General features: G+C 42.5%; 1 protein-coding gene across 5 annotated transcripts in view; it reads right to left on the reverse strand.

Moving 5' to 3' along the window:
- Positions 1–27,938, reverse strand: part of Rapgef4 (Rap guanine nucleotide exchange factor 4) — a 305,860-nt gene that overhangs the window by 30,040 nt on the left and 247,882 nt on the right. For all 5 annotated transcript variants that reach the window (XM_042694172.1, XM_042694174.1, XM_042694173.1 and 2 more), the window contains 8 exons: positions 26,509–26,597; positions 22,377–22,455; positions 9,405–9,555; positions 6,044–6,132; positions 5,319–5,349; positions 4,557–4,635; positions 3,434–3,580; positions 2,259–2,356 (listed from right to left, as the gene is read on the reverse strand). In XM_042694172.1, the coding sequence (XP_042550106.1) occupies positions 2,259–2,356; positions 3,434–3,580; positions 4,557–4,635; positions 5,319–5,349; positions 6,044–6,132; positions 9,405–9,555; positions 22,377–22,455; positions 26,509–26,597 (763 nt within the window). The remainder of the gene's footprint in view (positions 1–2,258; positions 2,357–3,433; positions 3,581–4,556; positions 4,636–5,318; positions 5,350–6,043; positions 6,133–9,404; positions 9,556–22,376; positions 22,456–26,508; positions 26,598–27,938) is intronic.

The following is a 27,938-nucleotide window of genomic DNA, read 5'->3' on the forward strand; positions in this document are numbered from 1 at the left end:
TGTAGCAGTACCTGTCACACGAGAGCCTCACACACTGGTATCCTTAGTGCCACAGTGAGCTGTTCAAGGTACATGTTGGATTTGTCATTGAAACCATCCCAATGGTCAGAACAGAGAAGAAAAGCACTCTAACTGGACAAGTAGCTGATGGACCTGGAGCCAGAACCAATTCCAAGCCTACAACAATGTGGTTGGTACTAAATACAGGTCTAAGGAACCAGTGAATGGATAAAAGCAGAGCCAAATTATAGTTCAATGGGATTTGCCTGTAATTTGCTTTGTCCTAACATTAAATAAAATGTCAAAAAGCTCAGAATCCAAGCCCTTAACCTAACACCATTGAACATTCAGCTTTTTCTGTTCCAGGCTGCTTGGGTGACTCTGAGTTCCTTGACAGAAGCTGTCATGAGGACAGAGGCCTGGGGCACTGGTCCCCGTGGCCACAGAAGCCAGCCCAGCCCTGCACAGAGCAGTCACGTGGTAAGAAGGTGTTGATAGATCTGGATGGCTCTTCCTAGAAGGACTGTTCTCCAGAACCCTTCAGCAAGTAGGAGAAGTGGCTCCAAGGCTCCAGATGTTCAGCAGGTGAGGTGGGACCCCCCGGTGTTCAGCAAAGAGCAGGTCCCCAACAGGGAAGAGCTCCACGTCCAGGGTAACTTGTTATGAAATAGTAAATTACTTTTCAACATGGAAGATAAGCAAGGCCTTGGAATGGTGGCATGCAAATAAACAGAAGCTTAAAAGTTACTATCTGCCCCCAGGGAGCGGGAGACTGTCCACATGCCTTGTCATCTGCCACATCGTCCAACGCCATGGCCAACAACCAGCTGGCAAGAGAGGCCCCTGTGCACTGTGCAGTAAACACATCACATGGCACCTTGCATGTAGCTTCAATGGCAGTGGCTTTTTAAGGCATTTCTTTCCAGTACAGGGTAGGCACAACTCATTTATGACATTCAACCCCGCCACGTTGGAAAGTATTTATTTAGAAAATAATAAATGTAGACGATTAAAGAATATGTGAAAGGGACAGGGAGGCGATTTTGAGCTTATGCTGCTGGGGGCAGAGGAAGGATGAGGACCAGGGCTGAGGGAGAAGTAAGGGAACAGAGGCCATTTCTGCAAGTTCTCCTCACAGTATCAATTCAAGGTAGTGTTCTAAATTGGGCCTTTGTAGCACATGCCTGTAGTCCCAGCCCTTGGAAGGTTGAGGCAGGAAGGCTTCAAGTTCAAGGCTAGTCTGGGCTACATAGCCTGTTTCCAGAAAACATTAAAAAAAATGATGGTAAAAGTGAGTCTCTCTTAATCAGAGACCAAGATCCTGCTGAGAGAAACCAAACTCAAGTCCAAAGAAGACAATCCTTGACTGTCATGGTACCAGGGATCAAATCAAGACCATGCCACGTGCTTAGGCACACGCTTTGCTGCTGGACTACGCCCCACCCGAGAGACCTGAATTACCTCATGAGCCTGATTTGATTAAACTTGAACCTATTCATGTATCACCCAGTCTCATGCTCACTGATAAACTTTTGTTCCCCAAATTTGGTGCAGTTTATCCTTCATCCTTCTGGTTTCTGTTTTTCCTTAGAAAGAAAGAAGGCCTTGTGTGTCCAGAGCCTGGGGCATCTTCTTTCTCTACCCTCCAAGCTGGTCCTGTCAAGCCTTCTAAGATCTTTTAATACCTACTCACTTCCATGCTTAATTTTTATAGGATAAATAGGAAGACACAAGTGTGTCCTGTGTTCATGGGAAGCTATGTGGGGCTGGAAGGTGGATGGTTGGGGAAGGGTTCAGGTCTCTCGCATTTCCTAAATGAGGGACAATGAGCACTCTGGCATTTGCTAAATGAGGGACAATGAGCACAACAGCACCCTAAGGAGTCTCCTAGGTAGTAATGCCTTGCTTGGAAGACTAAGCTTATTTCCATCCTTGCCTAAGAACCAAAGATTTTCCTAGCAATATCTGAGCTGGGGACACGTTATACTGAGCTGAATTACAAGTCAGTTGTAATTACAACTGACTTGTAATTCAGCCAGTAGTGGTGCTAACTGGCTGATTTCCACAAAAGAGAAATCTAAACTCAGAGCATCTCTAGTAAACACCTAATGCTTTGCTCATAGTCAGGAGTGTAGAATAAGCCAAGTAGTATTCAAGATGTTTTAGCAACCAGGTTCAAAGTGAGTGTGAAATGAAGCTGCAGACTAGTTTTCCTGATTGCAGACGGCACTCTGAGGAGGCCATCCACACCCACCTACCAATGAATCGAATTGCTCTCTCGGGCAAGCAAACAGGCGTCCATTAATGGTGAGCGTTGTAAATACCGAGACATCATTAGGTTTGAGCAGCACCTTTTCTGTGAAAATAAAAAGCGTGAGATTGCCTATTAAATACATTTGAGATTGGCTGCACGGCCCTAATCACACCAACAAATTACCAGCTCGGTGAATTACCGGAACATGCAGAGCAGAGCAACTGCAGAAAATACAGGACTGAAGGGACCCACTGAATCAAAAGGACACAGCTTTTGCACAGCCACACAACCCTCAAGATGCTATCAGAAATGACCACACAACAAGGAGGGGAATCCAAGAGTTCATTCACCCAGTTCTGTACACAGCCATAATTATATATAAGAACAGCACTAGAGATTTAGATAAGTTGCTAGATGGTCTAACTACACAGCACTCCAGATATAAAAAAAGTCCCTTTATTAAACATAGGAGGGAAGGGTTCAAAGACACTGTAGGATTGTTGTTGTAAAATGTATTATTTTTCATCCATTCCCTAATTTGGAGTATAACAACAATAACCAGATTAAGCCACCATCTACATTTTAAAAAATTAGCTCACTTAATAAATATTATATATTTATATATAATGTCAGACACCGAGAAGACTTAAAAGAATAATACAGAAAGAAAGAAAAACATTCCAAAAACCAGGTGCTAGTGGTTTACACCTGTAATCCTACCTATTCAGGAGGCTGAGTTCTAAGGAGTTTGAAGCTAGCTCAGCTAGAATAGTCAGTGAGACTTTTATCTCCAATTAACCAGCAAAAAGCTGGAAGCAGAGGTGTGGCACAAGGGGTAGAGCACCAGTCTTGAACAAAAATGTCAAGACAGTGTGTGAGGCCCTGAGCTCAAGCTCCAGTACCAACACACACAGAGTAATTTCCTTTCTTGAAATATGCATTTAAAAACTGTACATCAATGAAGTCATTTGGATTACTTAGATAGGACAAAAAGGAAGAACTTATCAAATGGCTATCCAATCATCGCTGGGGAACTGAGCTTCTTGGTTGATTCTATCTCTCCCGTGCTGCCATGTCATCCATCTGGTTGGCCTGGAATTGCTATGCTAACTCTCTCAGTGCTTTCTGCTCGGATGTCCCATTTTTTCCAAAGGTCCAGATACTAATGAAGTCTGCTACCTCCCCCGGAGCTCATCTTGACGATGATCAGACTTTCCCCGGAGCCCAGCTTATCAGCAACAGCACTGATGACTTCTTTTACTGAGGCGGACACAGGCACTCGAATGGTGGTATAGGTGTGGTCCATGCAGTAGACCTTAAACAAAACTTCACAGAGACAGTTCATCATGAGGGAAAATGGTGTCAAAGTTCTCAGAAAACCAGAAGCTATGCAAAAACAGTTAAAACATTTTCTCACACTTGTATGATCTCCTACTGTTGCATTTATTTGCATGCATCTACACCTGTCCACTTCTAGCCCTGCTTTCCTTGGCATTGGTTTAAGAATAAGGACACACATGGCCGCCACTCTCCATTAAAAATAAAAAGCCCACAGTTATTTGTGAGAAGGACAAATAGGACATGGGAAAAAATGAGAAGTATGTTTGCTGGTATTCTAGATTTGTCTTTTTCTCGTCTTTCTTTGATCATCCACAAAGTGCCACACTGTCAGCTGATTACCAAGTTACTACACACTGACACCTCTGTGAGCTTGCCGCTCCGGCCTTTCCCTCCCATTTGCTCATCTTGTTACGTTGAGGCTGCCATGCTCAGATATACTTAGCTCAGCAGACTGGAACATGGTACCCACAAGCTCACCTCTGAACCCACAGATCCTAAAGTCAATCCCAGCTACTGTGATTCTTAGGTGTTGAGGTATTCTTAGATGACAAGATTCATTTGTGGTTTGAAATGACAACTCTGTTGTTCTTATGAACATTTACGATTACGGAACACTTAGGCATGCAAACAGCAAATGTCAGCATCTTCACCCACAGGAGGGCTGCTGGGGGAAGCTGTGTGAGTTTAGGGCCACAGTGCTCTCACTGGGCAGGAGGCTGCTCTGAAGCTGGCCCTGGTGTCTCACCTTCTTTCGGATGCCTTCCCTCTGGCTCTTCCCAGAGGTGAGGACCTAGAGCCAGGCCCTGCGAGAATCCATATTTCCTTAAAGGAGAGTGTCAGTCGGGGGGTGTGGGAGGAAGAGCATCAGGAAGTGTGGCTAAACAGCTTGGGACACAAGACTTGGAGGATATAAAGATGCAGCAGATAAAAGGTTTGGCATGAGTTAGAAGAGAATTCTCACCCTCATCAGAGCCACGGATTGGCTGGCGCTTCTGGGACCTCTCATCCCCTGTGTTGAACTGTTGCAAAAGAACTCTGTGCTGTAAGAAAAATAATCACAGTGATGGAATGGGAGCTGACCAGCACCTGCCAGCAACTCAGACAAGATGCATCTCAGAAGCAGTCAGAGCCAAGAAATAGATTTTTCCCTATAAAAAAAAGGTATCACTTTTTGCTGGGTGCCAGTGGCCCATGCCTGCAATCCTAGCTACTTAGGAAACTAAGATCTGAGGAGAGAGGTTCAAAGCCAGCTTAGGCAGAAAAGTCCATGAGACTCTTATCTCCAGTTAAATAGTAAAAAAGCTGGAAGTATGGCTTCAGTGGTAGAGTACCAGCCTTTAGCCTTTAGTGAAAAATCAAGGGACAGTGCCTAGGCCCTGAGTACATGCGTTAGTACTGGCACGCACACACGTGCATGTGTACACACACACACACACACACACACACACACACACACACAAAGTATCACTTTTATAGGAATTCTTTTTATTTTTTTCTCCAGTCCTGAGGCTTGAACTCAGGGCCTGGACACGGTTCCTGAGCTTCTTTTGCTCAAGGCTAGAGCTCTGCCAGTTCTGGCTTTCTCTGCTTACGTGGTACTGAGGAATTGAACCCAGGGCTTCATGCATGCTAGGCAAGCGCTCGACCATTAAGACACATTCCCAGCCAGGAATTATAATTCTACAAGGCACAGATAGTCAGGAACTCCAAGCTGATGTCTTACCTTCTTTTGTGGAGCCTTTGCATCTTCTGAGCTACGAGAATAGAGAAGCACATTATTTAATACCATAACCACTGTCATTTTAGAGTGTTCTATTTGTATATAACTTTAATCTTACATTAGAAGATGAAACCACAGAATCCCTTTGGGAAGCAATGGACGTATCCTCATGTTAACATGAAGAGATCAAGCACAAAAAGGCAACAAAGACAACAGCTTCTGTCCCAGGTGGGTAGATCCCAGGCAGAACACATGTGAAAAGCCAGATTTCCTAGTTGTTTTAAGTCCAACCTAGTGTGCTCACTAGACTATTTAATAACAGCTCAAGCGACAGTGTGGAAAAGTCCTCAATTTGCATGGAGAGGACACAACTATTTTCCATCTACAGCTCTGACAGGAGAAAGTCAAGGAGAAACTTCCTTGAAATGGCATTGACTGTATTATAGCTGAGCTCCTTGCTTTGAACCAAAGGGACACAACTTTATGCACCTGGCAAAGGAGGGTCTGTCTCTTTCTCATCCCAGGCTTTCTCTCGGCAGCTTTTCAGGACAGAAGACAGCTAACCATGGTTCTAGATCTTTCTGTGCATCTGGCAATCAGAACCCTGTGTGGCCAGTCTTTGAAAGGCTAGCTCTAATCATTCTTGTCGGAAGACCTTTGGGAAGCTCTTTTGATGGCCAGGCAGACATTCCTTGTGAAAGCACACCCAAAGCCAAGCCCTTCCTTACATTTGCTTCACAATCTTCTCCAACTCTGGCAGTTGCTCCTTGAGGACAGCAATCATCCGGGCATCGTCTGATACAGACACATAAAACTCCTGTAATTGGCAAAGGTCACAGGCTTTAAATAAGAACTACAAAGCTTGTACACTTCTGTAGAGAGCAACAGAGGCACGATTCTATCTCATTTGCATAAGAAGCACCAGACCATGATTCAAAGGTGTTGATGGTACAACACTGCAATAAAATGAATGTCACAGAATTATATACTTAAAAATGGCTCAGTGGGCCAGGAGCTGGTGGCTCATGCCCATAATCCTAGCTACTCAGGAGGCTGGGATTTGAGAATCCAGGTTCGAAACTAGCTTAGGCAGAAAAACATGAGAGACTTTTATCTCCAAGTAACCATCAAAAAGCTGGAAGTGGAGCTATGGCATAAGTGGTAGTATACTAGTCTTGAGCAAAAAAGCTCAGGGACAATGCTCAGGCCCTGAGTTCAAGTCCCAACACTTGCATGTGAGTATGTGCACACATACATACAAATTGGCTAAATGGTAATTTTATATTAGATATGTTTTCCTATTTTTAAACTACAAACAAATTATTTGGGTGATATTTATCTGAAAGGCAATGTAGTGAGTGCTTTGAAACAGGTCATTTTAAATTCTACACTTTAAAAACACTCTTTGGTAATACTGGGGTTTGAACTCAGGCTTTGTCTGGATCATGATTCTCCTCTTTAGACTACAGCTGTGTACCACCATGCCCATCTTTTTCTGTTGAGATGGGAAGATCTCATGACCTTTATGCTCAGGTTTTTCTGGAACTGAGATCAACCCTATTTCCATCTCCTCTAGTTGGGGAGGCAGAAATGGGCCACTGGTGTCAAAACAATAGGATGTTTCATTGACTTCAGTTTTCTAGTGGAAAAAATATTTTGTGCCAGTTCTTGGGCTTGAACTCAGAGCCTGAGCATTGTCCATAAGCTTTGTTGCTTAAAGCTAGCATTCTACCACTGGCTCCACAGCTTCACTTCTGGCTGTTTTGGTGGTTATGTGGTGATAAAAGTCTCATGAACTTTCCTGCCTGGGCTAGCTTTGAACCTGCATCCTCAAAACTCATTCTCCTGAGGACCTAGGATTATAAATGTAAGCCAAAGATGCCTGGCTATAGTAACATTTTAATACTCATTTTAACTGTTATTTTAGTATTTGTTGTTTGTTTAATATTTACCACCATTGTGGTACAATGGAGGTATGGCCTTCAACACTTTGTTTAGTTTTTGCTGAGTTGGGGCCCCTGGCCCAGGGCTCTTCGTTGACTTCCAGGGAGTGGTCTGAACACCCAGCAGCAACAGAAGCAGCTGTGTCCCACATCACTCAGAAGCAGCGGCCTCCATAGCAGACCACAAACATCACAGCAGTGCTGGCTTCACCGCTCATAAAATGGCCTTGTGTTCAAAGCTCACTCAATACATGACCCCCAAGTCACCTCATCCCTTATGTTTTTAGGGTATGTTACTCCACACCCTGGAGGGATTCCACAGTCCTTCTCCCCCCCCTCCACCCCCCCGGCACTTGAAATGACATGAAAGAAATATGAGCATGTTTCTTTAGGAGACTTCATCTTAGAGCACACAGACTGTAAGAGTCTGAAACACAAGCCTCGTACTAGTGGCTCACACCCATGAGCCTAACTACTTGGGAGGCTGAGGAGGATCAGGGTTCAAGGCCAGCCTGAGCAGAAAAGTTCACAAGATCCTTCTCAACCTATACCTGACTAAGGTACCAAGTCATCCCAAGCAAAAAAAAGTTCATGAGACTCTATTTCCATGGAGGGAAGATGGATAACACACCTGCAATCCCAGAGATGAAGGGATCATGACTCAGCTGCGTGCCCAAATGGGAAATGAGACCCTATACTAAAGAAACACAACAGTGAAAAATAGAGCTGGCGGTATGGCTCAGTGGTATCACACCAGCCTAGCAAACTTTAGACTCTGAGTTCAAACTGAGTACTGTCAAAATAAGTTTTAAAAAAAAACAACCACCCTGAAACAGAAGCTACACTGCCTTCTGCTTAACCAAAAAGAATGGGGTTGTACAGGGCAGAGGGAGGAGAGCTGTCTTCCTTAATTGTGCTCTTGCATTACACACCACCAACTATAGTCTGGAAATATTGAATGGAAAAGTCTAGAATGAAATAATTTATACATTTAGAAATCTTAGCCCAATATATTGTTATGATTCTTTATTATTGTTGTTGCTCATTTCGTACTGTCCTTCATTTATAAACCGGGCTTTATCACAGGTACGTCCATGTTGGTTGAGTACTATTAAAGTTCAGGCCTCCACTTGGGGTCTTGGGGACCGTCCCCCCCTCACATATATGGCTAGTTGGGGGAATCTGCAATCCAGAATTAAAAATGACATAAAAATGACACAGCCATAGGGAGGAAATGGGCAGCTGAGCTAGAAGGAATACAATGTGTCTTCACAATGACCTATGGCCTCCAGCTTCCTGTCCTAATAATTCCTCCAAAAGATGATCTGTTTCCTTTCATTCAAAACCACCTCTAGCTTGATCTAGTAATCCTTCTAGAGATACCACCAAGGGACAAGATTGTCCTAATTGCATAGTAATGTTCACTGCACAATAATTCTAGGAAGGGGAAAAGATAAAATGATACATTCAACAATATGGGCACAAGTAAACCCTCTGTGGCACAGGTACCGGATAGTCATTAGAAATTTGTATCACTAAGACGAGTGAGATGGAAAAACATTTACATAAAGTAGAAACAGCAGACTGCAAAATGATGGGTACTAACTTCACTACCACTGAATAAAGCATAACGAATAGAACACACAAACGTATTCAAACACTTATTGAATTACAATGGCAGGATATGGACGGTGGTTTTGTTTCTTTGGAAGTACTGAGGTTTGAACTTAGGGCCTTTTGCTTGCTAGGCAGCTTCTCTACCACTGAATCATGACTTTAGCCATTTTGGGGGAGTACTAGTCATTTTTTGAGAAAGAATCATCTTTTCTGCCCAGGCTCATGCCTGAACTACGACCCACCTATTTTAGGCTTCTTGTTATCACTGATATGACAGCTAGGTACTACCTCTCCCCGCTTCTTCTGCTGAGATGGAGTCTCCTGAACTTTTCTGCCTGAGACTGCCTTGCAACCTTGATCCTCCCAACCTCAGCCTCTGGCATGAGCCACCGGTGCCCAGCAATGTTTTTCTACAACACCCTTCTGATGAATGGATGTGTTCCTAAAGTCTAGAACTGGCAATTCCACTTTGTCTAGGGAAGTTATCATGCACCCCTGTATTGTGGGACAAAGGGACAACCCCACACACCTCCAGGAAAGCCATGGCCACGTCGTCCTCTTGCAGGAGGTCTCCATATGTGGCAGCCCACTGCAAAACCAGGCGGATGACTCGTCTCTTATTGTTGAGGGCATAATCCATTTTCTCCTGTTCAGTACCTTGAGAAGGCTGCGCATGGTAAGTGCCAAGGAGTCAAGGAAGACATTGTGTCACTGTACACTGAGTCACTGCACACTGCGGAGCCACTGCATACTCATTTCTCTCCTTGCAAAGGCAGAACGTGAAGGTCCCCGGTTTATGTGGAAGAAATTCCTGTCTTGGGCCTCCAAGAACATCCCACATAAATCCAGCATCAGTGCCAAAAAGTGTGAGGACCCTTGGTAACTCAGGCTGACATGGACATCCATGTTGACAAGGATTCTCGAGATATCTACCAGCGTATCACCACCTTGGGGGTAGGGAGGGGTTGATGTCACTTGCTGGCACCTTGCTTGGGGGGGGCCTTATCACCTCTTATTGGGCCCCATAATTCTGCCTCATCTCTATAATCCCCTTCACTGTATGAATTTTGGTTAAATCCTTCTAAGTGGGCATCTTGTCCTGCTAAGACCACATTGGTACAAAATGCACTGTGGGCAAGGACGGCTGGTAGCAGAGAAACTCACCCCATGTTGGAAAGAGAAAGGTTCCAGCCCAATCAATCCTTGGAGCCTTAGACACTCTTCCCTCCATAGAATCTTCTCTTGCCTAAGACCACAACCTATTTCATGAGCAATTCATGCATTAGTGGCTGGCCATCTTTGTATGTGTACGTGTGTGTTTGTGTGTGTATGTGGATGCACCTGTGCTAGTCCTCGGGCTTACACTTAGAACCTTGTGCTCTCACTTGGCTTTCTCACTCAAGGCTATCACTCTATCACTTGAGCAACATATCCAGTTCTGACAGTGTCAAACTCTGGTCCTTAGATGTCAGCCTCTTGTGTAGCTAGAGTTACAGGCGTGAGCCCCTGGCCCCCAGCTGACTATCAATTATAATCTACTTGAGCATTGGGATGGTGTAACGTTTGTCTTATACTTAGCATAATAACTTACCTAGAAATTTTGATTACTTACAAGTAGAACAAATATTTAAGTGAGTGACTATGTTTCTAGAGTAAAAAGCCTGCTCTGGTTGCACGCTGGCATGAAGTAGAGTAGACGCTCAAGAAGCTTGTTAGGTTAACCCTGCCATTCCTTTTTCAGCAATTTATCATAGTTCTTATTATAGACAATTAGCTCATGAAACAACTTAGGATTTGAATCTTACACTGTGATTCACACACAAGATCCCTTGGTTGGTTAAGCTCTGCTCCATAGTCTTGTGATAGAAATGCTGTTTCCTTTCTACAAGTGGTCCAACTGACATGAAAAGACCGGAAAAGATCAAGATTACACAGCAAGAAAGTAGAGTTGGTTTCAACTCCTGAATCCAGCTACTTTTGTTCCCATTATGCAACCCTCCAGAGCCTCACAGCTAGCTAGCTGCAAGACCAGCCATGTCTTAGCTTATAACCACAACTTACTTAAAAGGCACCATAGAAAGCTGCCTTGGCAGTGCTGTGCAAGCCCAGCACAGGGCCTTTCTAAAAGCACCGTAAATAATCATGATCAAGGTAAATGACAGAACCTTAAAGCAAAGGTTTACTGCATGTAAATGTGTTGCAAAATGGCTTTCATAAATTGAGCAGGAGATTCATAAAAAAAGAAAATTGCTCAACCTGTATTGCTACAATTCTCTCTGAGCTTACAATAAAAAAGGAAGAAAGATCACTTGATGTGAGAATTATTTCTGCTCTGATTAACCCTTTGGTCTCTTGCTTGTCTGCATGTCTAACATGGATTTTCTTTCTCAAAAATTAGTCTTTTGCACCATCACCTAGCAATACGACTTGGGTGAGTCACTTACTAAGTAGCTTCAGACTTTCACTGACTCACCTAAGGAATGAGAAGTGGAATGAAGTCATTTCCAGCTTCCCTTTCAGCTGCCACTTTTAATAACACTCAAGCAAGGTAGACCATCACCCACGAATAATGTAATAAAAATATGCTGCCTTTCGGGTTGTTTTGTGTAACCTGTGCTTGTGTGGGGGTGATGGTATGAGTAGGGTTTGTTCTCATTAAAGTTTATGTTTAGGCCTCATTCCTTAGCACAGCAGAGTCCAGCACGAATGTCTTCCTTAAGGGATGGAATTCACTCTCTTGGGAATGTAGGGTTCTCAAGAGTGGGATGTTCTATAAAGGTGGCTCCTTTGTCTACTGCCTGTGCACTCTGCACATGCTCACATGCCCTTCTGCTTTCTGCTACCCGTGGAATGATAGGAATCCTCACCAGAAGGCAGAGGTGTAGCCACTTGATCTCAGATTTCCTGCCTCTAGAACTGTGACAAAATAAACTTTTATATTCTTTATAGATTACCCAGTGTCTGACATGCTAGTACAGCAACAGAAAATAGATTAAAGCATGTGAAAACCTGACTTACATCAGGCTTTGGCAAGTGCTAACTTTTTTGTTATTGCTATGTCTGAGCCATAGGAGCCAACAGGGAAGAATTGAGTAAGATAGATGGGGCATGGGTGTGGTTGGGGGGGAACACTAGCCTTAGTAAGTGTTAACAAACATTCTGAAATCTAAGAGGATAATGTGATAAAGTCCCTGTTAGGCCGAGCTCACTCTCTTAACCAGCCACTGAGATGCCACTGGGGCACACCATGATCCCCACCTTTGACCCCCTCTCAGTCTAGGCATCTTCCCTCTCTCTGCTTTTCTACAGCTCAGAGAGAATGCCTGGAATGATGATCCATACTATGGAAAACATACAAACACAAATTTTGATCTGTCATCATCAACTTTAAAAGAATATCTCATGGTGCCCTGACTAACTACAGAAACTAGGATCTTAACCATAGTTCATGACACATGCAACATGAACTTGAGTCACCTGCAGATGGCCATACCACACAAAGGAAATGAAGTATTTATTGAGTTGGTATATTGGGAGCCCTTAGCCTACATTTAGATAAGTAGCTCTAAAATAGGACATGTGGTTTTTATGAAGCAAATGCATTTTCAATTAAGTGAATGTACTATTCAAGTAAATAACCCAAGTGTTTTATAAGTCATGGGTAAAGAAATAATTCAAATAGATTCACCAATTAATAGAGAGATAACTTTGAGGAAGACACAGCGATGCAATGGGCCTATGTTCTGTTGAATATTGAGTCTTTTCTGGTTGTGCAAAGCTAACGTGGTGGTTTGAAACACCAGGCTGGCATCCAACGGATGTGAGTCTCATTGCACAGGTTGTCTTGATGTGGATACAAGAAGCAATGTAAATGTTCCTACATTGGAACAGTAGTAGCAGAGGTATAGCTATGTGTAATCCAGAGGGTGACAGGATAAGAGCATTGAATTTGGTATGTCTCTGTGTGTCAGGACAAAGATTTTTTTCTTGTCCTCTTTCCTGATGTGGAAATCTAGTTTTATCTACAATGAGAAATAGAGTACATAGTTGGACAGATTAAGACAATATTTTGAATATGCTACAGTGTGCCAGTTTATACAATACCCTTATGTGATCATAACATATAGCATGAACACACACACACACACACACACACACACACACACACACACACACACACTCACACACAACCTTCAGAGAATATATTCATAGATGAAGAATTGAGGCTGAAGGGAAATGGGCCCAAACTATTCTGCAAGTAAACAGCAGGTTTCTCAATACAGACAGGGCTCTTTCCACTCCAATTATTAAGAAGAGCTACATTTGGAAGGCAAAATACCTAATGGGAAAAAGGACATTTTTTCTCTTTTCTTGTCCTCTTCCCCTTCCTCCCCTCTCCCCTCTCTCTCCTTCCTGTCTTCCCACCCCTCCTCTTCCTCTGTGCCTTCTAGAGCTGCTGAGCACAAAGAAGACCTAAGCAGGTGTGCAGGTCCCCATCATCCAGGAGCAACCTTCTGGCCTCTTAGGAGACAGCACTGCCCATAGCCAGAGAGATGGAGAGGGGACACCTCCCCTTTATCATAAATGTTGAGGATTTATTTTATTTGTTGGTGCTTTGGAGCTTGAACTCAGGGCTGAGATGCTCTTTTGCTCAAAGCTAGTGTTCTACCACTGAAGGCACAGCTCCACTTCTGGCTTTTTTGGTGTTTAATTGGAGGTAAGAATCTCACAGACTTTCCTGCCTGGGCTGGCTTCCAACCATGATCTTCAGATCTCAGCCTCCTGAGTAGCTAAGATTATAGGCATGAGTCATGAGCGCGGGCTCTGAGAATTTTTCCCCCTCTGGGAAAGGTACTACTTTATTTCACACATTTTCCCCTTTCCCTTCATAAATATTTATTTACTGAACTGAAGGGGGTTAAGATTATTTTTATACCCAAATCTCAAGGCCCTTCCGCAGGCAACATTTTTTTTTTTTCTTCTTGAATTCTCTATTGAATGTTTTCATTAGTGTTATTGTGGGCTATTGTAAGGCTTGAACTCAGGGCTTCATGTTTATCAAGCAAGAGCTCTACCACTGGAGCATACTCCAGTCTTTTTGCTTGTAGTTAAATTTTCTTAAAATGTCTTGTTTTTGTCTGGATCAGCCTTGAACAACTCAATCCTCTCACCTCCACTTCCTGTGCAGCTGGAATTATAGGAATGTACCACCACACTAGGAAGAGGAGGAAGAAGAGGAGGAAGAAATTGTTCGCTCAGAAATTGTTCTGAGATGGAGAAAAATGCATGCCAAAAAAAAAATCTTCAAAGCAGACAAAAGTCCATGTGGAAAATCAAAAGGCAAGGGATGCTGCCTACTTATCCTGAGAGGCAGAAGCAGGAGCCGTGGGGTGTGAGGTAGGCCATCTGCTACCAGAGTCCATTAGTAAAGCAGGGGCCTCTCAACTAACAGACATTGTCACATCGACTGCTATTCAAATTCCAGCCAGAGCTGCTGCTTCCAACAAAGATTTCTCTTAGCCAAAACCCTTGAGAACAGGGCTTGGGTTTTAAAGACATTGTGAATCTCCACAATTTCTAGCTAAAGTAACAGGCACACCAAAACACTGAGACAAACAAAGCCAAATGCCTTGTTTGTTGACTGACTGGTCCTCATACAGTCTGGAGTATATACAGAATACAGTCCTTGACCCCGCCCCAATTCTTCAAGAGTAGCTTTCAAAAGCCTCCAAAAATATCTTTAAAATCTTATCTGCATGACCTGACATCCTATTTTGTGAAGTTGTCAAATTCAGATCCTAGATCTAAGTCTAAATAAGTTCAAAAAGCACTCGGTGTCCCCAGGTAGAGTCAGTCTATGCAAATACCCAAACATCAGGTACAAATCTACCCTGACTTTCCTTCTGGGCCTTGCAGGGACAGGAAGACACGCTGACAGTGACTGTGAACTGGACCCGCTCCTTGGGCACTGCGACCTTTGGCTGCGGCCCTGTGTTCAGGGCAGGTGAGGGATGGGAGCAGAAGCAGCGAAGGCCATGAGCGGGTGACAGTTGTCCCGCCCTGCCAAGAGCAGCCTTAACATTGCATTGAGTCATTTTCCTCATGCCGGCTCTGCCGTTCAAACACTGTAATTATTTCATATATTTTTACCTAGTTATTATCTTACTCACCACAGGCACCTGTAATTTTTCTCTATTTTTTTAACTGCTCATTTACTTATTCTTAATTCAGCTAATAATGGTTCCATGTATTAAAATGATCGCAGGGAAAGTAAGTGAAAGCCTCCTAGGATGTGGAGGCAGCAGATTCATTACAGCCTACAACAGGGAATAAAATATTATGTATACTTTTTGCAGTAAGTACATGCTAATTATGCAGCTATTTATAAAACACTTATCAACATTCAAACTGATACTCTTCAATGTTGATGTTTTTGCAAACAACAACCCTGCTTTGCATATAAGATCAGCGCTTGCATCTGGAAACAAACTTTGAGGGTCATCCGGCCACTGACGACAAAGCCAACACCTATACGATGCCAACATCCTCGCATAACAGTACAATAGCAAGGGCAATCGTCAAGGAGACATAAAGGTTTTTGATGTAGTTTCACACACATAACCTCATTTGATCTTCACAGCGACCAGGTGAGTGGGTAGAGCAAGTGTAATTACCCCAATTATACACCGGGGTTCAAGGAGGTTAAGGATAATTGCTGAGTAATGTAGCCTGTAACACGTAGGTCTTGAAGACAAAGCTGACTTCAGAGCTTTTACAGATTTCCCACTGGAACCTGGGGCCTCTTTATCACCTGCTTGCCTTTGTAGGTGCAGGTGAACATTGGCCACTGTCTCTACTCCTTCCCTGAATGCAAGGTCAAGTTCTGCAGTTAGACCATCTAGAGCCCTGGGATTCCCCAGGGCTCCCGCCCCAGGTAAGGGCTACAATCATTGGTAAGTTAATGAACTTACCAGAGCCTTGGTTTCCTCTCCAGCCTGTGATCATAGTTTTGGAAGAAATGAGAAAACAGGCAGCACACTTGTCTAACACACGTGAAGGACTCAATGCACCTTCACCACCAGCCTTATGACTGGCTATCCTCTGGAAATCTCTTAAAATATTTCTAGTGGGCAGTTGGAGAATTTTTCTGAGGCTCTGTATTTGTGGGTTTTACTCGGTGACATTGTCTGGATCAGCAGAAGCAGAAGCCGTTCCTGTGTTTGTGCACTCCCATTCACAGAGCTCACAGGAGGGCCTGAGCTACTGGCCATTTCTCAACGTGTCTTCATTTCTTGCTCAGAATGCTTAATGGCATTTAGGATTTGCTGTGTTTTTAGAAATCTCTAGTTCTTGGTACTCTCAAACCAGCTGAGCAGTAAGGATATGGCCTAGTGCAACACACTGCCTGGATTCAAGTTTTCTTCTAACATGTATTAGCTATGTAATCTGGCAAATTGGCTAGCTCAATCCCAAATTCCCTGATGGTAAAAACCAGGATCAAGAAAGTCTATACCTCATAGTGTTGCTTTCCAGTTAAGAAAGTATCTAGGAGATGCTTTGTCACATATCTGCTAAGGCAGTTATTTTCTTCTAAGAAGAAATCACCTTCATATCATCATCAAATCAAGTCTTGCTTAGTGGAAACAAGCCATCCAATTATACATCTGAGAAGGAAATAGCTCTGATCAGGGTGTAAAAATCATTTTATTGAATCAAAGTGGGGGGGGCTACCATTTGTCCTCTATCAAATATTTTGTGATTAAAGAAAATAAATCTGAAGACTACTGATAAAAAGTTAGCCTGGTCTACAGAGTTTGAACCTAATGCTGCTCTAACCTTTACATCTGCATATAAAGCAAATTTTGATGTGCATTGCTCTTTGAGAACCCTACCCAACTTATAAGAACAACATTTCCAGGTCAACTTCACAGAGGTATAAATGATAGAGACCCTGTCTTAGGAACATTGTATTTATTTCTGTCTGTGTAGGGACAAGTATACAAAAAGCAATATTAGCTGAAACTTAATGCCAAACCTATACTCTATCTTTCATAAGTGAGAAAACTAAATAAATCATTTCCATTCCTAAAGCATAATTTTTTATTGACTACTAAACCAAAAAGAATTAGTAGGCTACCATAAAACATTCAACCAAAATTGCAGCTATGTCTAAATTTTGGTAAGTTTAAATGTAAACAATTCAACACTTAAGATTCTTTTAGCTGCAGTAAGAATTTGTCCCAAAGTATTCATTGTAGCTGACCAGTATTCCCTGATAGAATTGAAAAAAAAACCAACACAACAAAAACAACTATTGGCCACATAAGATTCAGAACCGGTCTCAATGCTGGTAATGTCATCATAGACTTCATGCTTTAAAAAAAAAAAAAAAACCCAAACTGTCTACTTATTTCAGCTTTATCCTAGGGTACATTTCCCTTATAGTTGAAAGATAGTTGTTGCTAGCAATTGGGGTTACAGGCTTCATGTATTCTATCTTAAAGTTCAAAATGTTTTCATTTCAAAGAAGCCTCTCCTTGAATTAAATTGGCGTAGTTTAGCTTGAGCCTGCAATCTGAGAAGCAGCTGTTCACAAGGGCAGCCAATTGCGATGAGTGGCCAGAGTGACCGTCTAAGATGGCATGTAGACTGGGGAGTCAACCCCTATGTCCACTGCAAGCCACAATCACATTAGAGCTACCCTGTCATCCTCCGAACATTGCTACTAGATGCAGAATCTCAGGGAGCAACTTGTACTTCCTGCCTTGGTTTCTCCTGTATATCAAATGAAATAAATGATACTGCAGTTCTTTAGCCTCATATTTGGGAATAGGTCTTAGAAAGATAAAGTAAATGATGTGAAAATGCTCCTAATTGAGGAGAACTATATATATATATATATATATACACATAATATATATATTACATATATATAAACACATACATACATAGAGAGAGAGAGACATGGTAAAGTTTGATCATAAAAGCAGAAAAATTCAGACAACAGCAGAGTAACTTAGCAATAAACACCCAGAGGAAAATGTTTCAGAATTTGTTCCAGAATTCTGGAATATTCTTCATAAAATTTTCATAGTAATCAGTGAGCGATGAGGTAAATTTTGTTCTCCTTTTTGTGTCAGCTGAGATTTTTTTCTTTTTGTAGTGAAAATATTTTAAGGATGTCAAAGCTTTTGCATTTAGAAAACTGGTATAGGAAAATATTTAATGGCTAAGAAAGATACTCATAAAATACTGTTTGATGGAAGAGTGTGCATAATCACAGTACGATCCCATTTTCACATTTAGAAGCATATACTTATGTGTATAGAGAAAAGACCAGAAGAATACACACCAAACTGTTAACCCACAGTTACACCTAAGAGCTGATAGGGTTATACACAGGCTATTTTAATTTTCTTTTTGAGATTAAAGGAAAATGGAACTGACTTTTAAATGAGGATTTTTAAAAAGATTTAAAAAGCTAGAAATGAAAAGTATAGAAATCGAACAAATATGATTTTCAGACTCATTATAAAGCACTTGTATTCAACAGGTCAGATCATGTCCAAAGTGTATCTAATGAATAGAGAGTCTCTCATTAGCACATAAAAGGCCTGCTACATTAATGTTAAGCAGAGTTCTTCTACCATCTTTTCCCATGCTAAAAGCAAAATTGGAAGAGACCTACAATGTGGATTAAGGACAGAAATAGGTGTCACTAGCTCAGGGCTCAAATCTTTTCTGTAGTAGTAATTACCTGTCTCTGAACAAATCATAATTTTTCATTATCCCAGTGTATTGATTTGGAAAATGAGTGGCAAAAAATAATGACTTCTCTACAGAGCCGTTATGAAAAGTCAGAGACATTAAGTACTTTAAAACACTCAGGCAAAGTAGCTGACTATCAGAATGTGGTTACGTAATTTCCTGTCTTTATACTGTATGTTGAAAATATATGGGTGAATGCACTTGTCCAATTTCACATCCTATACCCCTGTTGCCTATGGAAGTACTGCTAAGCAATGTATTTGCAAGATTTGCTTGCTCATCGCCAATTGGTCACTTGTTTGGTACATTAGCTGTTTTTCTTGGCAGGCAGTCTCTGTGAAACTATGCAGGAAAGTACTGTGCCTCCAATTGACCAAGATGTGGAGTGACAAAAAGGCCAGCTAGACCCTTGTTCCCATGGATGTAGAAAAGAGGTGAGGAAGGGCCCAAGAGTTTTGGAGCAGACAGACCCCCAACAGTAAGACCATTAATGTCTGCCCCTAGGCTCTCTTCTCTCCAAAGATCTCTTCAGTTCTCTGAGTTGTCCTACTGTCTTCTGATGATTCACTTTATTCCTTAAGTTGGGCACAGTTCATTTATTTTGCTTATGACCAGAAAAACCCAGCTTATGTAGGGAGCTTATATATCGCCTCATGGAGGGAAAGGAGTGTGGATAAGTGTGACATAGGAGCACATACTCAGATATGGCCTTGGGGACAGAGCCCTCCTTTTGCTCACAGGATGTGGAATGCTTCCCCCCTGCCCCCCCCCCCCCCCCGGTCTCCAGCATCACGAACCATATCTAAGAACTAGACTTGCACTGTCTCATGTGGTAGCCGCCACCTTATGTGCCATTGGAAGTTTAAGCTCATGAGAATTACATTTAAAAATTTCGCTCCTCACAGTTTCTAATTTTAAATCACTGCTGGGTTAGCATAAACTTAAAACATTTCCATCACAATGAAAAGTTCTACTGGACAGAATTGGCTGGACTAGTCCATAGGCCTAAAGACTCTTCTTGATTATTCCCTCAGAATGGAACTGTGAGGCCTTCTCACTGGTGTCCCTGCGCTCTCCAGGTAAATACGCAAAAAAATAGGTCTGAATTACTAGGAGAAACTATTAAAATGGAAAGAGGTTTTTTAGGAATATACCTAGAAAATCACCAAGAGACTTTTAGGATACATAGAAGAAGTCCTATATGACACTTTCTGGTTTTAACCTGGCCTACGTGGTTTTACCTAACTGAAGCACAGATAAATACGTACTGTGTCATACATTGTCAAGAGCTATTCTAAAGCTCCAATTCAAGGTTTAAAAAGCATTTCAACAAACTTCTAAAAGAAATATATTCTGAAGGAAACAAAGGACAAATTCCAGACTAAGACTTGATGACTGTCACTTGCCGTGAGATGATGCCGCTAAGACTTCACTGTCACTTGCTTTGAGAAAGCCACTCCATTGGGGGTGGGAGCATGCTTAGGATCCACATCTGCTACATAAAGCTAATAGTAACCCAGCAGGACCCTACAAAGATAAAATGGCATTACACAGCACTGGATATATAGAATTGATTCAAAACAAATGGATGAAGAGAATCTAAACTCTCACAGGGCCAAGCAAGCAGGAGGGAGGCAATATAAATTATACCCAGCCTTCCCAAATTTCCTCAGTCTATTAAGAGGTAGTACTTAGAGGTAGTACAGTGTCTCACACTTGCTAGGCAGGAGGCACTCTACCACTTGAGCAATGTCCCCAGCCTTATGACTGACTATATTGTTGGGTTTCTTGTCTTCCTTCTCCCTATCAATACTTTTATGCCCATCCTTTCCTAATTGGGCATGGCACAGACCTAAAAGCCAGCAATCTGAATGTTCTCAGTCGAATTTTGAAGAAAACAATCTACTAAGTGAAGAAATCAGAATTTGCAGAAAGCACAAGCTTAGTGTCAGGGCCTTGTTCATGTTCTGATTATCAACATGCTCACCACTGGAAAATAAGTAACCTGAACTCAGCAGTAGTTTTCCATTCCCTTCTAACAAATCTCAAAGGTCTAATAATGATCACCATGTGTAGAGTAAAAAGAGTGCAGAGAGCTCCTGAGTTGTGTTAATTTTACTTGAGGAAAAATTGAATGTGAGCCAGAAAGAATATATAATATATGGAAGTCTCATTAAGCTGTCATTACTTGGAAATATAGTTTCCAGGCAAATAAATACCCACATCTCACTTCTGCAGCTCACTCTGAGTAACACGTTCAACTCAAATCTCCCATTAGCACACATTCTGTGGACTTCAAAGAGAATTATAGGAGAGCAAGAAAATGAGAAACTGGTAGAACATTATAATTGTGAAAAAGAAAAACATGCCAGTATTGATTGATTACAAAGGAAGGAAGGAATGAAGGAAGGAAGGAAGGAAGGAAGGAAGGAAGGAAGGAAGGAAGGAAGGAAGGAAGGATTCTCTCCTTCAGTATATTTGATTCCCCAAAAAGTCCAAAGTATTTGGGGGAACTAAATCTTCGTTGCCTTTAAAATAAAACTATTTAATAATATACTTTCACATGCTTCCCAAAGTGGAAGTAAAACATAATAGTCATTTCTTTTATTCATCTTAACATTTTCTGAGTGGTCCCTCTGTGCCAGATATGGTTCATCACTTGGGTGACTCTAAACACTGTTGAGAAGTGTTGAGAACTCTTCAAGCTGTCTAGAGGAACTGTCTCCTTGGAATTTCACTTTTTCTCTGCTTTTAAGAATAGTGTGACAATGAAGACTAGCATCAGAGGAAGCAATGTGTGGCCCTGGAGGAGACAATGGAGTGGGCTAGGATTAATGCAAAAGCAGCTACCTGACTAGGATACCTGGTATTTATCCTTGCAGGTGAGCAGTGGTTAATATGATAACTCAGACAGGAAGAACCCAGGCAGATCACAGTCTGTCCTGCCAGACAACCTGTGAAGACACAGTTTTTCCTTCAAGGCTAGGGAACCATCCCTAACAACTGTCCCAGATCTCTCTGTCCACCTCCTTCTTCCCAGGCCTGTGCATCCTTCCCAGCATCGCCTTCATGAGTGTGATGGTTTGAGCATGATTTATCTCTTTTGGAACTCAGGTTGAAACGCAATTCCAATCTGAGGGTGTTGAGAGAGTGTGGAAACTTTTTTTTTTTTTTGGGTCCAGTCGTGGGGCCTGAACTCTGGGCCTGGGCGCTGTCCCTCAGCTCTTCAGCTCAAGGCTAGTGCTCTACCACTTGAGCCACAGCGCCACTTCCGGGTTTTTTCTTTTTGCTTATGTGGTGCTGAGGAATCGAACCCAGGGCCTCATGCATGCAAGGCAAGCGCTCTACCACTGAGCCACCTTCCCAGCCGGAGTGTGGAAACTTTAAGAATTGAATTCACTGCCACCACTCACTGCCCTCATAGCTGATTAATGGGATATCTGTGGGATGGGTTAATTCTGACAAAAGTGAAGGAGTCCCTGTAAGAACTGGCTGTTCAAAATCAAGGCTGCCCTCGTGTTTTGCATGGCTCCTGCACATGCGTGCTTGCCCTTCTGCTTTCCTCCATGTGGCAATACAGTGTGAGGACCCTGCCACATGCTCTGCCTGAGAAGGCACATGCTGGCACTGCCTAGAGTTTGGCCATGACTTACCTTCACAGGAGATGAAGCAAGGGCTGTGTACCTGTGCAGTGTCTTCCAGGGAGCAGAGACTTACCACCACAAAAGGATATTGGGCCACCAGAGCTGGGCAAAGCTGGGTATTTGGCATAAAAACACAGTGCATCATAACAAAGTCATTTAAAATGGAATCTGGAAGGGAATAGAAAAGGAAGTGAGGGCCTTGTGAAACCATTAGGAAGGCAGGCACATCTATTCATTTGCTCTTGTCCCTTGGTTCTTCCATGTTGGAGGCATCTTATAAGAAATAGTATCAGGGGGTAGGAAGGTGGCTCAGTGGTAGAGTGCTTGCCTTGCATGCATGAGGCCCTGGGTTTGATTCCTCAGTACCACATAAACAGAAAAAGCCAGAAGTGGCACTGTGGCTCAAATGGTAGAGTGCTAGCCTTAAGCTGAAGAGCTGAGGGACAGCGCCCAGGCCCAGAGTTCAGGCCCCACGACTGACAAAAAAAAAAAAAAAAGAAAGAAAAGAAATAGTATCAATAGAACTCAGGATCCAGCCTCAAAAGTGTACTATTTTCAAGAGGCACAGCTTTGTAGGAATGCATTTCTTACTTTTGGCACAAATAATTTTTCTTTTTCATTGTTGGAGATGGAACCCAGTGCCTCATGCATGCTAGGCAAGTACAATACCAGTATGAAGCTAATTACCAGCCTGAATTTTTTTTAATGGTACTAGAAATTTGAACTCAGGGTCTTGCTAGGAAAGTACTCTATCACTTGGGCCATCCCTCCAGTCCTTATGCCTTTAGTTTGTTTTTCAGATACTGTCTCATGCTAACCTTGCCCAGAATACTCATAAACACAATCCTCCTACTTCCCATGTAGCCTAGACTACAGGTACATAACTCTATGTCAAGCTATTGGTTGAGATAGGGACTTACTAACTTTTTCCCAGGCTGACCTCAAATGGTGATCTTCCTATCTCCACTTCTTTAGCTGGTATTACAGTCATGTACCACCATGCCTGCCTAAATTTTTATTTATTTATTTATTTATTTTTGGGTCCAGTCGTAGGGCCTGAACTCTGGGCCGGAGTGCTGTCCCTCAGCTCTTCAGCTCAAGGCTAGCGCTCTACTACTTCTGGCTTTTTTCTTTTTGCTTATGTGGTTCTGAGGAATCGAACCCAGGGCCTCAGGCATGCAAGGCAAGCGCTTTACCACTGAGCCACCTTCCCAGCCCCCATTTTTTTTAAAGCATATAAAATTAAAGAATTCCCGAGGGGCAATTCCATATGAAGAATTACCTGATGGTCATTTCTTTATCTACTTAACACCACTTTTTCCATTTATTTTCTTTTTCCTTATCTTTGTTTTTATTTCCTACACTCTAGAAGGAGCAATGAAAGTTGAAGAGTTAATAGAACTAGAGGAAAAAAAGGAGGGATAGGAAAAGCAGATTATTAGTTGGGATGCTGAGGGATGGGCCATAGCCTGAAATCAGGACTTGCAGGAGAACCACGCTATGCCAAGCAGGAAGTGGGACTTGTATTTGACCCCATCCCGGTACGGATGGGGTAACAAGCCCAAAGGGAAGCGTCCTTTGCCTCATCATTGAGTACATGGCAATTCTTTATTGTGTAAGACACTTCATCCAGATACATCCCAGATCCCTTTTTTAAAAAAGTTTTTAGGGGAGGCCTTCGGCTGCTACTCTCCTATCCTATGAGGCTGGAATTACACTGTGTACCACCACACCTAGCTTTTTTGTCAAGTTGAGGTCTCACTTTCTTGAGGTGACTGTGGGCTGGCCCCCAACTGTGGTCCTCTCAATCTCCATCTCTTGGGTAGCTGGGATTCCAGGTATAAGCCACCGTGCTGAGTCAGTTTTTCTTTTTAAGAAGCAGTAATCCAGCTCCCACATCTCTTATAACCTTTTTTTATTTTAGAGGAAAACTATATTTGTTCTTCATGAGCAGTAAAGAGCATACAGGACTGTCCTTAGATATCATAGTTTCTAATGTATCAGAATCTTCCTTTTGGTTAATACTTCCTTTAGAGAAGGTTTATGGCATTATATGACCACCTGTCTTTCTCCTGTCCTAAGGTTCATTCAAGGTTATAGGTAAACCCTCCTAAATAGCCCCTCGGTGGTTTCTCTAACTTCCATACAGAGGAAGTTTTTGTTTCAGAAAAAGCTCTCCTGGTTTAAACATCTTCAGCCACACATTTGCAGTTATGATCCTCTATGGGTTGTACCCCAAATTCTAAGATCTTCCCTCCCTTTCCACTGATGTATAAGACAGAATTGCAAAGAGCTGATCCCAAGTTCTTCCTTGCTCATATCTATGTCAGAATGAAGGCTTCATGCCATCTCCAGTTCCTGGTCACCAGCCTTCCCTCAGGGCCACTTCCCAGGTACCCTTGATCATTCTATGCCCCTGAAACCCAGAGCACATTCTGCCCTACCTCCAAATTATGCTTAGCAGACTGTAACCTTCCTGAGGGAGGAAGAGTGGAAAAGAGGGAGGGAGAGGAAGAGCAATCCCTTGTTCACACTGCCTAACCCACTCAGCTTAGCACTGCCCAACACTCAGAAAACAGCCTGAAGCCAGGGGGCATAGCTTTTGTATCTCCTATACTCTAATCCATTTTTTGATTAAAATAAATCTTATATAATTGGTTTATAAAATAGGAGGCTGGAAGGAGATGAAATAAGAAGCTGGTTGTAAAGCCAGACACCGGTGGCTCAGGCCTGTGATCCTAGGTGGTGCTCATACTTGTATTCTTAGCTACTCAAGAGGCTGAGATGTGAGGTTCAAGGTCCATGAGACTCTTATGGCTAAGTAATCAGCAAAAAGCTGGAAGCAGAGCTGTGGCTCAAGTGGTAGAGTGTCGATCATGAACAACAACAGAAAAAAACAAATGAGAGCACAAGGTCCTGAGTCCAAGGCCCAGTACCAGAAAAAATCTGACTGCAGAAATAAAAGAGTAAAACATTTAGTTCACTTATGACATTCATCTTTAACACTGACTCCCTGTGTCTTATGCAGCAAGACTGGCTCTGTTGAAGAAGGCATGATGCATTGAATTTAATCCTTCCAAACAGATATACTGTAGTTATAACTCCCGTGGGTAAGAATGTGACCTTATGTAGAGACTGGGTCTTTGTAGACATGTCAGGTTAACATGAGAGCATGAATGTGGCTGTGATTGTGTGTGCCTGGTGTCCTTACAGAATGGGATACAGGACACAGAGAAAGATGTGCACAGAGGACCACACCAAAACCAAGGCAGTGGCAGGTGATGCAGCCACACAAGCAGGGGAGGGTGCAGCTAGTACCGCAAGGAGCTGGGGAAGAGGCAGGGCACAGACGCTCCCTCACTGTGCTCAGAAAGCACCACCACCGCCTTCACCTCACACCTGTGGCCTCCAGGAAGGGAGATAAGCAAATGCCATCATTTCTGCTACCTTAGTTGTGGTGCTTTTTTGTTATAGCAGCTACAAGAAACCAATACAGGCATTTAGTGAGACTGGAGACCAAGACTCTCAAAGAGGTGTCCCAGATGCAGCTTCAGATGCCCTGTGGGAATTGGTAGGGATTAAATCATAACCTAGTAGGTATCTTTGTAAAGTGGGATTGAATGGTGACGTAAGAGATGTCTGTGGATGGCCACTCCTCAGGTGTATGGATGAAACTGAGGGCACAACCGGGCATGCAAAGGCAGAGTCAGATCCATTGCTCTGTTTGTGCCATACACAGATACTATCCCTCCCTCCCTTCCTTTTTAGCACTATGAAGTTTGAACTCAGTCCTTTACGTTTACTAGGCAGGCGCTCTACCACTTAAGATATACTCTAGTCCTTTTTGCTTTCATTATTTTTTGAACAGAGTTTTGTATGTTTGCTAGTTCTGGCCTGAATCATGATTTTCTTATTCTATTTCCCTGTATAGCTGGGATCACAGGCACACACCACTAGACCCAGCTTTTTCTAAGCTGAGATGGAGTCTAGTGAACTTTTTGTACAATGGCCTTGAACCATGATTCTCAACACCTCCACTTCCTGTGTAGTAAGATGACAGATGTGAGTCACTTAACCCAGCTGATATTCTAAGTAGCAGTACACATCATCTCCTTCTCAAACTGCTGACAATACACAGTGAGAGTAAATCTGGATTTAAAAAAGTAAAACCAATGCTATGAATGGATTTAATGGATACACAAACCTGTTCTGTGTGCATACCTGTTGCTTCATTTAAAGCTGGCTCAAGGCGAATTGTTTCTAGAAAATGCTCTAAAATTTTTTCAGGTGTTCCTGACATCACAGTATACCTGGATAAGAAATAAAACTGTCTTTAGTTATTTTCAAAAATGGGCAACTATCAATTAAAAACATTTTCCCTGTGTAATATATTTTTTATATCTGAGATCCAAGGGAGATTGTAAATTGTACTTATGGCCAATATATTCTCCATGCCTACAACAGGAGACAAAAGAAAAACCAACAAAGCAAGTAGTTATTAAAAAGTCTTGTTTTGTTTTCTCCCTACAGGGAACTACAGTAAACTTCTTGGAGAACAGCCTTAGGCTGGAAACTAAGGGCTATCAACCTTGTTCTGCAGGGAAATGGAAAGGAACATATAAATCACAGGGCAGGGCAGGGCAGGGCAGGGCAAGGGCAGGGCAGGGCAGGCTAGGATGGGGCAGGGCAAGGGAGTATGTGTCTGCGTGAGGGGTGGGGGACGGGGAGGGAATGACAGTGAACTTAGTTATCCATATATGGGTGATTTGTAGCAAAAGTTTAGTCCCACACTGGATTTCCCTGCCTATTTGTGGAATATTCTGTCTCTCCCCAACTGTATACTGGTATATGCTTCGAAAATGCAGCTAATAATAAGACAAAAGAAAACAAAATTTCAAATAGCAATGAGCTAACTCCAGTACCATCACAAATAGGAAATTAATCAACAGTAGAAAAACACATAATTAACTCTGTTGTCAAATATAAATTATTTGGGGGAGGCTGGCAATAGCCATGAGTCCAGGAGATCCATCTAATGTTCATTTTTTAAATTGAATTTAGGTGGTTTCAAAGTCAAAGTCAAAATGGTGAAAAGCAGTTCATGGAAGCCACAAAGTACATGAAGTTGATTCTGGGTGTTTCTCTTCTGGAACCAAACACTCGACCTTCCTGCTTGGCATTTTGCTGAAAGCAAAACAACAGGAATGAAAAGCCAAGACTGAAAATAAAATTCTCTAATGTTCAGAAAGCAGGGGTAGAATTTGATTCTTGCTGCCTCAGCAGTATGTTTCTTTGACTGTTTGAGGCCTTGTAGGAGAGGCTTTAAGATCTCAAGAATTTCTGTAACATGTGAAACCTCCAAGTCTTTGTTCCTGCTAAGGTACAAGGGCAGAGACATATTATATGACCCTGGGCTTGGGAAAATATGGTGATTGGGGTGACCCTGGGACCAGATAAGGAACAACAAGTAGCCTATTTGGAATGAAATTATTCTGGGAATACACACAGATTGAAAGGGAAGCTAAAGAATTAAGTCTTTGAGGAAACCCGGCTTTGGAACCTAGAGAAGGAGAAAGGAAAAGTCCCATGAAAAAGAATCTACTTTAATCTCTCAAGTATGACCTCTTTCCCAAAGTAAGTAAGGCAGATGA

This window comes from Dipodomys spectabilis, unplaced genomic scaffold (assembly GCF_019054845.1).
Source record: "Dipodomys spectabilis isolate Male_0828 unplaced genomic scaffold, ASM1905484v1 ptg000174l, whole genome shotgun sequence".
In the NCBI taxonomy this organism is placed as follows: Eukaryota; Metazoa; Chordata; class Mammalia; order Rodentia; family Heteromyidae; genus Dipodomys; species Dipodomys spectabilis.